General features: G+C 34.7%; 1 protein-coding gene across 7 annotated transcripts in view; it reads left to right on the top strand.

Moving 5' to 3' along the window:
* NBEA (neurobeachin) overlaps positions 1-14,710 on the top strand; it is a 467,670-nt gene that overhangs the window by 356,336 nt on the left and 96,624 nt on the right. For all 7 annotated transcript variants that reach the window (XM_039566467.1, XM_039566482.1, XM_039566485.1 and 4 more), the window contains 2 exons: positions 10,905-11,022; positions 11,893-11,995. In XM_039566467.1, the coding sequence (XP_039422401.1) occupies positions 10,905-11,022; positions 11,893-11,995 (221 nt within the window). The remainder of the gene's footprint in view (positions 1-10,904; positions 11,023-11,892; positions 11,996-14,710) is intronic.

Genomic DNA, 14,710 nt, shown 5'->3' on the forward strand with positions numbered 1-14,710 from the left:
TTCAGACTGTCACCATTTTAAATAAGCATTAGCATCAGACTTAACCTTCCTCTATGAAAGATCTCACTTTTCTCCCCCTAGGTTTTTTTTTTTTTTCTTCAGTATGTATAAAGGCAAAGGCACTTTCATCTTTTTATATACATTTCTATATTCCCTTGATTAAGTTTGAAAAGCATGTACTGGACCTGAGATGCATCTGAGGCTGTCTATTGGACCTTGTATTACAGTTCATGGGAAGAAGAAGAAGCAGAGTGAGGATTATTTTGCAGCAGTCAAATGGCATGTGTTGGATTTTCTCTCTAAGACTGCTCTAAAAGTAACCCATCGTTATACTACAAAGTTGAGTGGGGACTTATTTTAGCTTGGTTTCATCATTAATTCCCTTGAATGTAAATAAAGAAGAGAAAATATTTCACTGTGGATTCTCTGACTGAAAAAATGAGGTTCCTTCTATAGCTATATGTCCACTGGCTGGTTTTTTGTTGTTGCATGGTTTGTTTTATGCATAACAGGTGAAACCAGTAATATAACATTTAGAATAGCAATTTTCAGACTTTGTTTTTGCACAGTGAGGGGATTAGAAGGTGACTGTAAACTTTTGAACTGTTGAATTAAAATGTTTTCTTCATTTAATTACACTGTTATGATCCTTTTGTATGACTTTATTTTCTCTTACAAATGTGTACAGATAAGAAAGAAACCCTCTAAAAATAAGGAACTTCATGATAATATGGTAAAACTGAGGAACACTGTATATTTTCCAATATATTAATTTACGTTGGACAGCATTTCATGTTCGAGAGCTAAGACACATTTTTACATTTTAATTTTCCTGGCTTTGAATTCACCCTCCCCCACACCCTATTTTTTTCTTTTCTCTTTATATCTGACTTCCTTGTCTTTCAGTGAAAGTGAAGCAAATTTGTAAAATGCTGAGATCACTATCTGGATGAACTCAGTACTCTCAACTTCTACTTCAAGCAGTGGCATTTGGGATACTTGGTTGCAAGGAAAAGATGCATCTTGGGAAATTGAGTCTATTAGAGATATATTGTTACCTAGGGTGCTTTTGTTCTTTAAAAGGAATGTGATATGCCTCAAATACAGACTTAATGGCAGTAGAAATAGAACCAATCACTGTACATGCAGTAATCTGTCTATACAAGTTAGTAGGGTTTATTTTCTTCTAAAGTAATTAGCCTGTTCCCCAGGAAAAAAAAAAAAAAAAAAAAAAAAGGTAAGACTGTAGATTAATAGGAGAATTTGAATAGTTGGCTCTTGTAATCTATTAAAAAAAATGGAAATATCTAATCTCTTTCTAAAGCTTGAGTACAATCCCATTTTATTATTTTTTTAATTAAATAAAAGTTAAGAAGCAATTAATTGAGGCTGTATGAGAGAATGCTTTTTGACTGGGATTGGCACACTTTTTCATAGATGCATAGTACCCAGAAGTCCATAAAATTTAAATACCTTCTGTGGCAAAGCAGCTTGTAGTGGATAAAAACTGAGGCACGTTCACACAAAGTACCTCTATATGCTGACAGGTGTTGCAGTAATTTCATACTGGGAACCTGGAGTTCACCACAGGAAAGCCTCTGAGTATGCCCAAATTTATGACATGCAGGTTTGCTTTCCAGTTGGCTAGAAATCCAAAGAGGAGGGAGCTGTATATCAAATCTGCTTTGTGAAGAGGTTGGAAGACTAAATATGTTCCCCCAAATCCATTTTTAGTAGCCAGCTGAGTAGATATTCTTAATATTTTTCATAGTTTTCATGAGGATTTTTTGAGTAGGATTAGACCCCCCAAATATTTCAATTATCTATAATTTTGACATTTAAATTGTTTAAATTAAAAAAGGTGATGGTTAGGTATGAGAAAGTAGACGTAGAGTATACAGAATGCACATACAAAAAAATGTGTAAATATGGCTCCATTCATTGAAAGAAATATAAAAATCATTTCTGTAGTTTATATACACAGCTTACATTTGATACATGTCAATTTTTGTAGTTTTTATATTTTGTATGGAGTTATTTACCAGTGCTAAATTATAGTATCTAATAAAAATACGTTCTTTAAAACAAGTATAGAATGCATGGATACTTTTCCTGTAATATTAAAGCAAAATAAGCATATTGAAGTGCAAACTAATTAAGTTATTATTGAGTAACAGCAGGCAGTTTGCAAATACTCGAGTTAAAATTCTCAGAAGAAACTTTGCTATTCTTTCTTTGCACAGACTTAGTAATAATAGATAACATTCCATATGTAATATGAAAAAGTACAGTAGAATTTTGGTTGCTATTGGAGCTGTGGATTAGGTTTTTCCCAGTGCTATAATTCCTTGTCTTCTCCAGCAGTGCAAAAGAAACTCATCTTAGGCATGTTTTAAGTGGGTTAATAAAGAATCAGTTGGTATTGCAGTACATTATGAAGATGAAGATACTTTGATATATGTTCACCATTATTCACAGGCAGTGTAATTGTACTTTGGGGGCCTTAGAAGTTGACATAACACAGAGTAGCCCTGAATCTACTCTAAATTCAGACTCCAAGTAAACTGATTTCCAGGAGTCACTGGTGCTCCATACCCAACACTTCTGGGCACAGGTGAGTGTCTGGACACAATGCTGTGCCATGTGCTCTGGGATGACCTTGCTTGAACAGGGAGGTTGGACCAGATGAACCACTGTGACCCCTTCCAACCTGACTGATTCTGTGATTCTTTGAGCTGTAGAATTTTGAATTTCTTGAGGATTTTCTTGACTGTTACAAACTGCATTGCAGAAGTTTTGGGGATGGTGAGGATGTTGTAGATGTAGCAGATACATATTACTTAATAAACTAATATATTTATTTTTTAGTATAAAAATTAATTTTTAATCTATTGCTAAAATTTCAGGAGTAGAATGTGCTCTGATTATATTCCTAAGTATTGGGATTAATGAAACAGCTTTTGTATATGAAGTTGAAAACAAAGTATTACTGGTTTTTGATCAATCATATATGAAGAGATATTAGGAACATAAAAAAATTAAGCCTGGTAGTAGAAAAAAAATGAATTCTATTGACTTTTATAGATATTACATCATGTGCATTCTGCACTGAATAAATCAGATGTAAAACTGTTAAAATCCAAGATGCTTCCACATATCTCCTGTATGACATGAAGTTCACATCTATAAAAAGAGGGACAAACAACTATTGTTCTACCTTCATTTGGTAGGAAATGAGTAATGTTTAAACAAAGCTCAATATTTAGACTTCTCCTAAGACCAGTTATAATGCCTTCAGTTATTAGAATGTTAAGAATTTGTGATATGGTACATTTGAGTATTTATGCACTTTTTTATTGCATTGCACTTTTGAATAAATATATGCAAGTTCTGGGAAAAAAACCCAACAAAACAAAACACCCAGAGAATTTTATGATGTCTTTATTCTTGGGAAAGAACGCATCACATACTTAGGGATACCATACATTCTTTATTTTTCAAACTATTTCTATGTTTTTTTGCTTCTGCTGCAACTTTTCTCAGATAAAACTCTCACAAATTCTCTGAAATCCACCTATAATACAGGTTTAATAAAGCTGCATTTTTTGTCAAAGATCTACTTATTGAATAAATATCCTGCTTTGTTTTCCACTTACAAGCATTCTTAACACTGTGTTCTCCCTGAATTTGTAAATGTTAAAAGTCCTTTCTTTCAATCGTCTTACTTTTGCTGAGGAGAATGAACCAGTTCCAGTTGAAAGAAAAAGAAGCTCTCCATTTTTATTCCTTAAAAAAAAGTCTGGTTTTGCTCAGATCATATCAATTTTATGTCCTTTTTGGCATGCCCACTAAACTGTAACTTGTGTGGTTCTAATTGAAATAATTTGATTGCCTTTCACTGCTGGGGCAGAATTGCTCAGAGCAGTTTGAGTCTGAGATCACCACTCCCCAGTTTGGATTGATCTCTGAGCATGAGATGTAGAGCGAGAATGGAAACATAGTTCTGTTAACATTTCTCACTAGATTTGAGTCTGACATCCCATTGTTGCCAAAGTCAACAAAAAATCATTTTAAACCTTGTGAGGTAACTGACACAATCTGCTTCAATCCTGTGGCTACCAGAACTAATTGTGCTTTTCTACTTTGGATTTTGCTCCGTTACTTGATTCTTCAACCTCTGTGGTTTGAGTTGGGCTGTTCTCTGATATGACTTTCTGTGCCACTAGAATATATTTGCGTTCTGCTTCTCCACACGTGCTGTTGCTCCAGCCAGCACCATCAGCTTTATTCCTGGTTTTAAAATACTTAAATCAGTGGAGCCTCTGCTTAAAACAATAACTGCTGAATATGGAAGTAGAGCCTAAAAAAGGCCTCTGCCTACCTTTTCTAAGGTGATAGTGTCTAAATCTGCTACCTCTTCCTGATGCTGTTCTTCCCAAGAATGTCAGTCTATTACTGGCATTTCAAGAGTTGCCTAAATTGACAATCTGTTTGCATGTTGCATGGAAAAGGAAACTGTGCAAAGGCACAGAGATCAAAATTAATGATAAAATAATTATTATTCAGAATTTTGTTTGCACTTATCCTTATATTTAAAACTATGCACTGGTGTTTCACAAATGCTGTATTAGAAATGGTGCATTTAGAATACAAAAGGTATTGGAGTAGGGTTTGGTTTTTTACTCTCATTACTTTGCTGCAACTACTCAAAAAATTCCAACATCCTTTCCATTCCTTGCCTAAAACACAAAATCATAACATGCAAAACCATTTTGCCAATGAAAAGAGGAAAATGGCCTTCAAGTGGACCAACTTCAAATAATTTTTCAGATGACTGCAAATGAATGTGGGAATAAGAACATCTGTTGCTTTAAGCTGAGTGGGCATTGTTTTAATGGATAACAAAGTGGTATGCTGACCAGAGAAATCAAATTTAGAAAAGGTTTGGATGAACAGAACCTCATGTTTCAAGACAAGGGGCCTCTTGAAAGCTTAAAACAACATTGGAAATAGAAGTATAAGCTGAGAGCATTTGGCAAGGAAATAAAGTCCAAAACCACAAAAATAATATCTGCATTTTTTAGATCCCTGAAGAAGAGGAGAAAAATGAAATGGGAGTGCCAATATTTATTTTAAAAAAAAGTCCTAAAAAAGATTTTTAAAACTGATGTGAATTGAGAAATTCTAATGGCACATAATACCCAGTTCATCCTGCAGAGCATAACATTACAAGGGCTACTTGGAGGACAGCTTTTAAGGCTTACAGATAAAGAAACGTTTTACACAGGAGCATGTTATAAAGAAGAGGAAAAGAGACCCTAATGTAAAGAGAAAGTGAGAACATTTTACTAGACCAAAATGTGCAATGACAAAATGATAACATAGTATTTTGGTGAGATTTTAGAAGTATTTAGTGTGATTATGGGGTTTGAGGCCACTAAGATGTTCTTAAGGTGGTCTAAATGTATAAAAAAGTAGTAAAAAGTCAGTAAAATGCTAGGACATCAAATTCATTTGGATTGTCCTTCCTGTCTATTTACCTTCTCGATTTCCCCATTTTAGAAAAGCAAAATACAAGGTGGTTCATTTTTTGAACTTACCTGATTTTGAATTTTCTTAATAAATATAGCTTCTTTTTACACTTGTCTATCTTGACATGATATATCCCTTGTTATAGTGTATACTTATTTTTCCTGCTAAATCTAAAATTTGATCACACTCAGTACTTCATTAAACATTTTGAAATTATAAAACGTTTACTCAATATGGTATTTCATAAACCCTAGGAGTGTGGTTCCATGCCATCAGTGTCTGTCATCTCCATCTGTATTTAGAGTACATGAAGCAATCATGCAGTCTGCCATGTACTTGTAGTGAACTCTGTGGTGTTAGGTTGTTCTGGAGAAGAAAGTTTGCTGTGTGTTCATAGGAGCCATTTTTCTTAACCCATGAGGACCTGCATTCAGAATTTCACATTTTCCTTGCAGCAAATTGCAATGCTAGACAGCTCTTGAAAAAAGGGAAATCCAGATCCCTGACAGGAGAGAATGATTTTCAGTAATAAATTTCGTGCATTTTTAAGCTCTAAAAGCATAGAGTGATGCCAAACTGTTTTCTAAATGCCTATTTTGTACCTGGGCCAGGTGCATAACCACAGTGCTGTAGGTGGCACTCTGATGAAATAACTACACACCGTGCTTCAGTTTGTGAAGTCCTCCATGTTTTCTCCTCCATGGAGCATGTTCAGTGAAGGGCAACAGGGCTTACGGAGAGGACTAGAGAACATGTCTTGTGGGAAAAAGCTGAGGGAGCCAGGGGTATTTAGCCTGGAGAAAAGGAGGCTCACAGAGAACCTCACTGCTCTCTACAGCTCCCTGAAAGAAGGGTATAGCCAGGTGGGGGCCAGTCTCTCGTACCGTGCCTGCAGTGAGAGGACCAGAAGAAATATCTTTAAGCTGAGACAGGGGAGATTCAGATTAGATACTAGGAAAAGTTTTTTCACGTCTATTTCACCGTTCATCAAACAAACCTACAAAAAGATCAAGAAATATATTGCATATTAATGGATACATGCATTTTGCACTAGAAATAAACAAAGCTTGAAAAATGTTACAAGTATCAATCAACACTTTCATTGAGAAATCAGACTGGAATTAAAATATCCTGAATCAGGTATGTGGCTTCAAAAGACAAATGATGAATTTCCACTGAAAACGGGAGATTCAATTCACATGCATAGGCATAATTAATCACCCCAAAGAGCTATTTAAAAAAAAGGAAGTATGTAACAATTCTTTGCAACAGACTGCAGGAGTGACCATTCTTACTGTAAAGTTAGTGACTGAGAATAGATAGGATTGTACAGGCTGCTTTCCTTGATTTCTTTATAGCACCTGATTTTGTGATTATTTCAATTCCAGAAACAATAATCAAAAGAAAAGTGCCAGAATACCCTTTTGCATGCTGTGTCTGGTGCTATGAGATACCAAAAACTTGTATAAAGCAGCAAAAATGAGCCTCCATACTTAAGTGTTCCTTCTGTGGAGATAATCTACAAGGGATTCTAGCGAAATGTACACTAGTATTTCTGGTCTTCTGGTTAGTGCAAAATTCCAACTGTTAATTAGCAATTCATTATCAATAATTGAATAACTACCAAAGTAGGTTCATGATTAATAATGTATTGACTCTTAATTGAAAAGAAAAAAAAAAGATCTTGGTTACATCAGAAATAAAATTAAAATAGTGGAGCCTTCATATTTGATCCACGTAGGAAAGCACTTTAGTAATGGTTCTGCTTCTCTTCTCTAGAGCTTTCCATCTGCATCCCATGCTGCTTTAGTAACCTAATCTAAATAAGCGTTGCCAATAGATGTTTTTCCCTGTTAAAAAATCCTGAGTTTTAGAGACTTCTCGTTCCCTTTTTAGGTGGGAGCTTCATCTTGCTGCAATGAATTCTAGCAAATAGATATCTTTAAAGCATACACATATTCCTAAGTGAAAGGGTTTTACAAGGAGAAATGAGCTCTAAAGCAAACAGCTACAGCTGATATTAAAATTGAAAAGTGTTCTTAGTTCAAATGTAGATATTGGACACTTGTTTTTTATTTTAATAAAGACAGCTTATCTGAGGTATATCTAGAGTTCTGTGCTTAGTCATGAATTTTCAACTATTAAAACATGCCTAGACAGGAAGTCTTCATGAATGTTTTTGGGAGAAAAACTCATAAAACTATCAAAATAAGGAGTACTGACTTAAATAAATAACTTAAATAACGAAGTGTTGGAAGACATGGAAATCTTGCCTTCAGATAACTAGGTAACATAATTTCAGTGTATTTGCATTGTGAAGTAGTTATTTCCATGTTTGTATGAATAATGGAATATACAATACATACAGTCTGTAAAAAAATGTAAAATAGCCAGGATTTCATTCACGTCCTATGAGAAAGTGAAATGCTAAAAATCATCCTGGAAGGAAAAAAAAAAGCCGTATAAACCTTTTAAAGGATTCAAATTCAGAAAAATAAAATTATTTTGATTTGGCTGTTATAACAACAAGAAAGAATTCTGCAACCATGTCAGTAATATCTGCTGTAAATTGCAGATATCTAATAATGGGAGGTTTAATGCATCACATGAAAATGGTGTAAGATGAATGTTACGGAAGATGGCAAAAATGGGTAGTATATCTCAGACAGGAAAATGTTACAATAGAAATACTGAAATAATTCAGATGATTTAATAATGGCATGATAATCTGATATTTGTAGGACTAATAGACAGTTAAGAAGAGTGTAATTGAGGACATTAATTGAATTATAGACTCCTCTCTTTCCTCTGATTTCCTATTCCATTCTACTGTTTTACTGGAGTGCTATCATAAGTCATTCATTTCATAGTGGGCTGAATGTACCTCTGTGTAGTTGCAATTGCTTTATACTTAATTAAAAAAGAGGAGGAAGTAAAAGGCAACCGGTGAATGATTGGTATACGGTGTGCTTTTGGTGTTGATCTACAATAACTAAGCTGTGGTATACATCAATACATCATAAATATATTACTGTGAATCCTCTAAAATGTTAATATATAGGGTTTAGTTATCAGTAAACATTTCTCTTTACAAAAAAATAACTAGAAACATTTTTGATACAAAAAGAGGTTTCCTGAAGCATGATGCTTTGTCAAGGAACTAATTCTTTGGCAAATTTGTTGGCTGCTATAGATCTGGTTACAGCTATATACATTTCAAACTCCTCCTTCTGAGAGACTTTTCTCATATTTTAGCTTTTTAAATGTGAGCGGTTTTCTCAGAATTTCCTCTCTTTATCTTAAAAACCTGTGTATTTACAAAAATTACATATCAGATAGCAGCAGAACACATTCAAAGAAGGAGAGTGCTTAAATCTTCAGCATCATTGTTCTTATCCACCTGAATTTCACATACATGATACCAGCTGTGTGCTAGCATCTGATGTCAGTGAAAGAAAACCAAGGAAAATTTGGTTTATTTAGCTTATCAAAGAGAAGGCTAAGCAGTAACTGGATCCAGTCTGTAATTACCAACACAAGGAGGAGTTACCCGATACTAGAAAGCTCACAAAGGCGTCACAAGACCTATCAGAGTTCAAAGTAAAAATAAGGTGCAGATTTTTAACCACTGCAAGAATTTAGCATGTGAGGTAGCATTCTACCACTGACTGAGTGGAGGGAGCACACAGTCTCTTGCATGTGTCTGGGTGACCTCCAAATAATCAAGCTCCTTCCCGTCTTCTAAGCTGTGTTTAACTAGTGTGGAAAGCTGAGGTGAATCAAACAGTGTCATCTGCCACACTGTTGGTCTAAGAGTTCTGTCTGTAACTTATTCTCATGTAAATAGTGTGGGGGGATCACTCTGTTCCCCTGACTGGTTTCTATCAAGGACAGAACTAACATTTGAACGCTTTTTCCGTGTGCTGATGCAGTTTTGCATTGCTGTTATTACCATCCTCTCTGAAATAGACTCATCATGGTTATGAGAAAAAGGTTGAACACCAAGTGCACAAACTTAAATTAGCTTTTTCATATATGGAGATGTGTTACTAACTCGAAGCTGCACCAGTGAAAAGATTGAAGAAATACAATTGCCATTTCCTCAAGCATGAAGGATCACTGACAGCAGCAGCATATGGTCTCCCTAACATTTTCCTGTTCAGGAGCTGGGGGAAGTCATGATTACGGAAAGTAAAGACCTCAAATGAGTGAGTAAAGCACTGCGAGCTGGTGTATGACAGTTTTTGTGTACCTAATGGAGAACAGAGAAATTCAGTTTCTCCAGTCTGAAACCTTTTTGCACTTCGCTTTAGGGAAGGTGTTCACTATATTTCTTTGTTTCACTGAGGCTGCAATTCTCTTAGTGGCTGCAGCCTAGGTAAAGGCGCAGTCTACAGAGCCTGGGAAATGCAAATGGGCGTGGTGAGGATCCCCATCCCAAACAACTGACTCCTCCTAGGAGTGCCATGGCAGAGCCCACCTGAGCAGAGGTGCAGGGCTGAAGGGAGCCTGCCAGCTGAGAAAAAGGGTTGGAAAAAGATTGTTCTACAGTGCATGATACAGATGAGATAAGTTAATAAAGATGACATCGAGTTAAAATGTGTCTTTTTTGTCTATTTTTTGAACATCCACAACACTGAAAGAAAAGTGAAAAAGATTATTTAGATATTAATATCTAGTCTTATATTAATACACTCAGTTGGGAAACTGTAAAATAGGAAAAGCAATGCTAATTTTTAACCATTTTATTTTAAAATATTTTCACATTAATTTTAAAATGCAAAATTACAAATTGTTAAATTTTGTTCATGGTTTGGGATATTTGATGTACCTAACTTTAGAAAAATTATTAAGGTGACATACTGGTTTTGCTAATTTTTCTATTTTTTGATGGAATGGGAGGCCTTGTAATTTATGACCCTGAAGTGAATGTGAATGGCAAGTTATATTATTTTGGTTGTACTTTGCACAAGGCAGCCTCAGAAGTAAATCTGGTATCTGATACATAACTGACAATGGTGTCATGCACACTGTTGGAAGAAGATACAGTTAAGCATAATTACAAGTGTGTCTGTTTCCCTGTGCTTGCTTGTAGAGTTTGGGATTTTGGTGTTTTTGAGGAAATTAGTTTGATGTGACACATGAGAAATAGATCTTACGAGTATCAGGTTACAGTAATTGCGGATATTCTTCTAACAGCAGGTACTTCTTTTTTGCATTTCTTAAAAAGATTCAAGTTCATTTTGAGTCACTGTTTTTAAGTGTTAAAGAGACACAATTAACTTAATTGATGGGTAAAATTTCCTATTATCTTATGCAATATTTTATTGAAAAACTCCTGCTAATAACTCTCACCTTGACTTTCTTTAAAGGTCCTTGCCTATACTGAAGGCCTTCATGGAAAATGGATGTTCAGCGAGATTCGAGCTGTATTCTCAAGACGTTATCTTCTCCAGAACACAGCTTTGGAAGTGTTTATGGCAAACAGAAGTAGGTCATAATTTATATTTGTCACATAAAATTTGTGGTAGTGGTTATTTTGTCTTTTCTTTATTAATCTTAAAATTAAAACTCTGTGCTTCCTTTGATAAAGTGCTTATGTCTGTTCTATAATACTTGGGTGTATTCAGTGAAAATTGTATTAAAATCAATCACATAAATCAATCTCACTGCTTTCTGTGCAGCAGTGAGATTGATTTATGGAACCAGATCATTGCGATTGGTAAGTTCTTCAAATGCTGGATAGGAATTTGTTTTTTCTATTGTCTCACCCTACTCCTCAATTGTCTGTAAATATTTTAGTGAAATATATAAAAGGATATTTCCTTTTCTAATTATAAAATGAATTAAAGTAAAAAAGTACCAGATCAGTAAATGGATCCGCTCAGTTTTCTGTATGTGCTACTCTGAATCACACTTCAGTGGCTGGTGAGTGGTCTTTTACCCTCAGGAGCTCTGATGTAAGTTTTGACTTCAGCTGGAAAAGGAATTAAACAATTCCTTGTTCCTGGGTGTTTTAAGGTTCTAGTTAGAAGAGCAAATGCCATGCCAACTACTGAACAGGTTCTCAGCCTGATAAGAGATTATATGGGTTAATAGTAAGGTGTTGTTCCTCTGAAGTAAACAACACTCAGATCTTCTGCAAAATGGGAGAGTTAATGCCAAAATGTTAACCAGCTAATTATACATAGGTGTGAAGAATGTCAGGAATTTCTGTTGTACCTTGGATCCCCAGGAGGATAAAAGTGGAACTGACTTCCCTCCCCAGATAAAAACCAAAGCATTTAAAAAATATATGCAGGTGAAGAAACAGACTTCTGCAAATGTTTTACTGGTACATATTTTCTTTTCTTCATTTAGCTTCTGTTATGTTTAATTTTCCTGACCAAGCAACAGTGAAAAAAGTTGTGTACAGCTTACCACGTGTTGGAGTAGGAACCAGCTATGGTTTGCCACAAGCCAGGTAATTTAATTAAAATAGTTTTTATATTTTGTGTTTATTATGTTATACAGTTCATATTTTTTTAAGTGTCTGTACTAGAACATTATTCCTGTCATGAAACTCAAGATTTTCTTTTTCTTGAGGTTAGTATGAGAAACGTTACCTTTACTTACTATATGGTCTATTAGTATATGGAATAGAAGTAAAAGTATTGTAAATTAGGTGATTCTATTTTTTTTCTTTTCAATTACAGGAAATAAGTACCTTCCAGTAAAAAAACCTTACACCTTATCTCTTCAAAGTCTGGTTTCCAGTCAGGTCTTATAAATATATCGTCAAATGTTCATCCTTCCTGTGATTGTTATGCAGGATGTGAAACTGCACTTGACTAGGTTTTGTGTTTGCTGAATGTAAATTATTTTAGCTATGTGAATGAGTGGGGATTTACTTCAACTTTTATCAGTGTAATGGCTATTTTGCAACTTCCAAATTTCTTCCATTCATTAGTATGATGAATTATTCTTATTCTCTTTCCAAAATTAAGGAGGATATATATTTTTGGAAGAACAAGTAAGGTTCAGTTTTAGAGATTTTCACATACTATGGACAACAACAGTTTTTATTTTCTCATCAACATCAACATCAAAACAGCCTATGGCCAGAAATAAGGCTGGAAATTGTCAGATCCTATATTATAAAAGCATTCCTATTTCAGGGATAAGTGAGATGATCTTCAAGTGTACTTCACTGTGTTGGGGGGGGACATTTTTTTTGTTTGTTTTTAGGTTTAGGATTAACTTCTGGTCAAAATGAGACAAAAATAAAGAAGTATAATTGAGTGAGGAGCACAGCATGACCAAAAAAATATGGTGCTTTGGGCTCAGACCTCCATTTGGCTTGATTTGGCCAAAAACCAATGACTTAATCATCAGTGTAGTGTATCTTTCTCTTTCTTTAAGTAATTTCCTACAAACTAAAACTTCACATTGTCCTTGTTTTATCCCAGTGCAAAATGTGGAAATACTCTGAAGTGTCAAAGCATTTGTAGAATTGGAGAACTATTTCATTCCCAGATGAACATCATTCCCTGTTATGAGCTTGAGAGTCTCATGATACCTAAGGCTTGATCTCCTGAATGTGCTGAAGTCTTTAGGCAAACTGCCAGATTTCTCAAGTTTTCATTGAGATCAAGGGGAAGTTGGGGCATTTATTTGGAAGGCGCATCTTGTTAATATTTGCATTGTTCTTCCATATACTAAAGTTAAAGGAAATGCTGTCTCTAAGTGGAAAGGAATAGTATTCTTTTCTGAAATAGAAATGGCCACATGTTCTAGTACAAACAAAATGCAAATTTCTCAATCAGAATTTCATATTTACAGTGACATTTTTTACTTTTGAAATTCATATCCTTTGTGCATTATTCAGTGAATAATTGTCTGAAAAAGTTTGTTGATATATAATTATTTAGAAAAGTTTCAACTTCAATATAATATGCAGTTATTTCCATACCTTTTTGATTAAATTTCAATTTGAATCGAAAATGGGCTTGCTAGCCTTCAGAATATATCTGGCATATGGTAGTGAAGTTATTTTTCTTCCTTTTTTTGTGTGTAATCATGGTATGATTTATGCACAATAAAGACTCCTTAATCATGTTTTTTTTCCCTTATTTCCCTGTCTACATACCCTTATTGTCTTCAGTAGGATTGCAGTGGAATAACTGAGGGGAAATCTGGCTCTGTAGTTAATCTTTTGTTGATGTTAGAATATATTTTTACTTTCTATGGACATGTTGGCTCTGGAATGCTATTTTTTTAAATTATTCTTATTTGTATAACTAACTTAAGGAGAAATTATGTTGAGTAACCAAAAGGAGCTGCCATACTGAGTAAAACATTAGGAATTTTTGTATCACCACAGCTTTCCAGATTAAGTTGTACCTTAAAATATCTTAACAAAAGCAGACCTTTCTGGTTGTTTTGCTTAAGTTCCATTTATGCAAGTAATATTTCCTCTCTGATACTGCTCTGATAAACATGTCACCTAGTGTTAATTACAGTATCATAAAGGCTTGCATTCATGATGGAAACATTCCAAAGAAGTAAATTACTTTTAATGCAGTACATGGCTTTTAAGTATATTTCTGTTTTCATGGTGAAATCCTGCGATTAACAAGGGTGCAAGGAAGTAGAAGTAAATAGAAATATTTATGATCTAATGGCTCAAAGGATTAGAAGCAGGTGAACCATTATGACTTCCTAAGACTTTACAGACCGCTGTTCTGAGCAAGTCTTCAGTTTGCCTCTTTGCTGCCTTTCCCAACAGCCTGTCTAATGCTTTGATTCAACAAAGAGTTCAAGCCTGTGCTTAATGTTACGAAGAAGTAATTACATCCTTAAAATTGGTCACATGTTGAAGAGTTCAGTCTGATTTGGTAATCAAATTAATCTGTCTTTGATAAATGCATTTTCACTATTCCTGAAACATGTTGCATTGATAGTAGTTTCCTTATGACCTTGCCAAATGATACAACTGGGCAGACAATGCTGTGTCTTTTAACTTCTGCAGCTCCATATGATTCTACATAGGTAGAGTAATATCCACATTTTTAGCATGGTATTATCAGACTACTTTTGATGGTTCTAACACCTCAGGTGTAATTTACTGATGTCTTTTTACTGAGGGCAACATCACAGCTCAGAAACCAACTGTGAGCTGCCTGATGGTTTTGTAGCA

The sequence above is a fragment of the Corvus cornix genome, chromosome 1 (assembly GCF_000738735.6).
Source record: "Corvus cornix cornix isolate S_Up_H32 chromosome 1, ASM73873v5, whole genome shotgun sequence".
In the NCBI taxonomy this organism is placed as follows: Eukaryota; Metazoa; Chordata; class Aves; order Passeriformes; family Corvidae; genus Corvus; species Corvus cornix.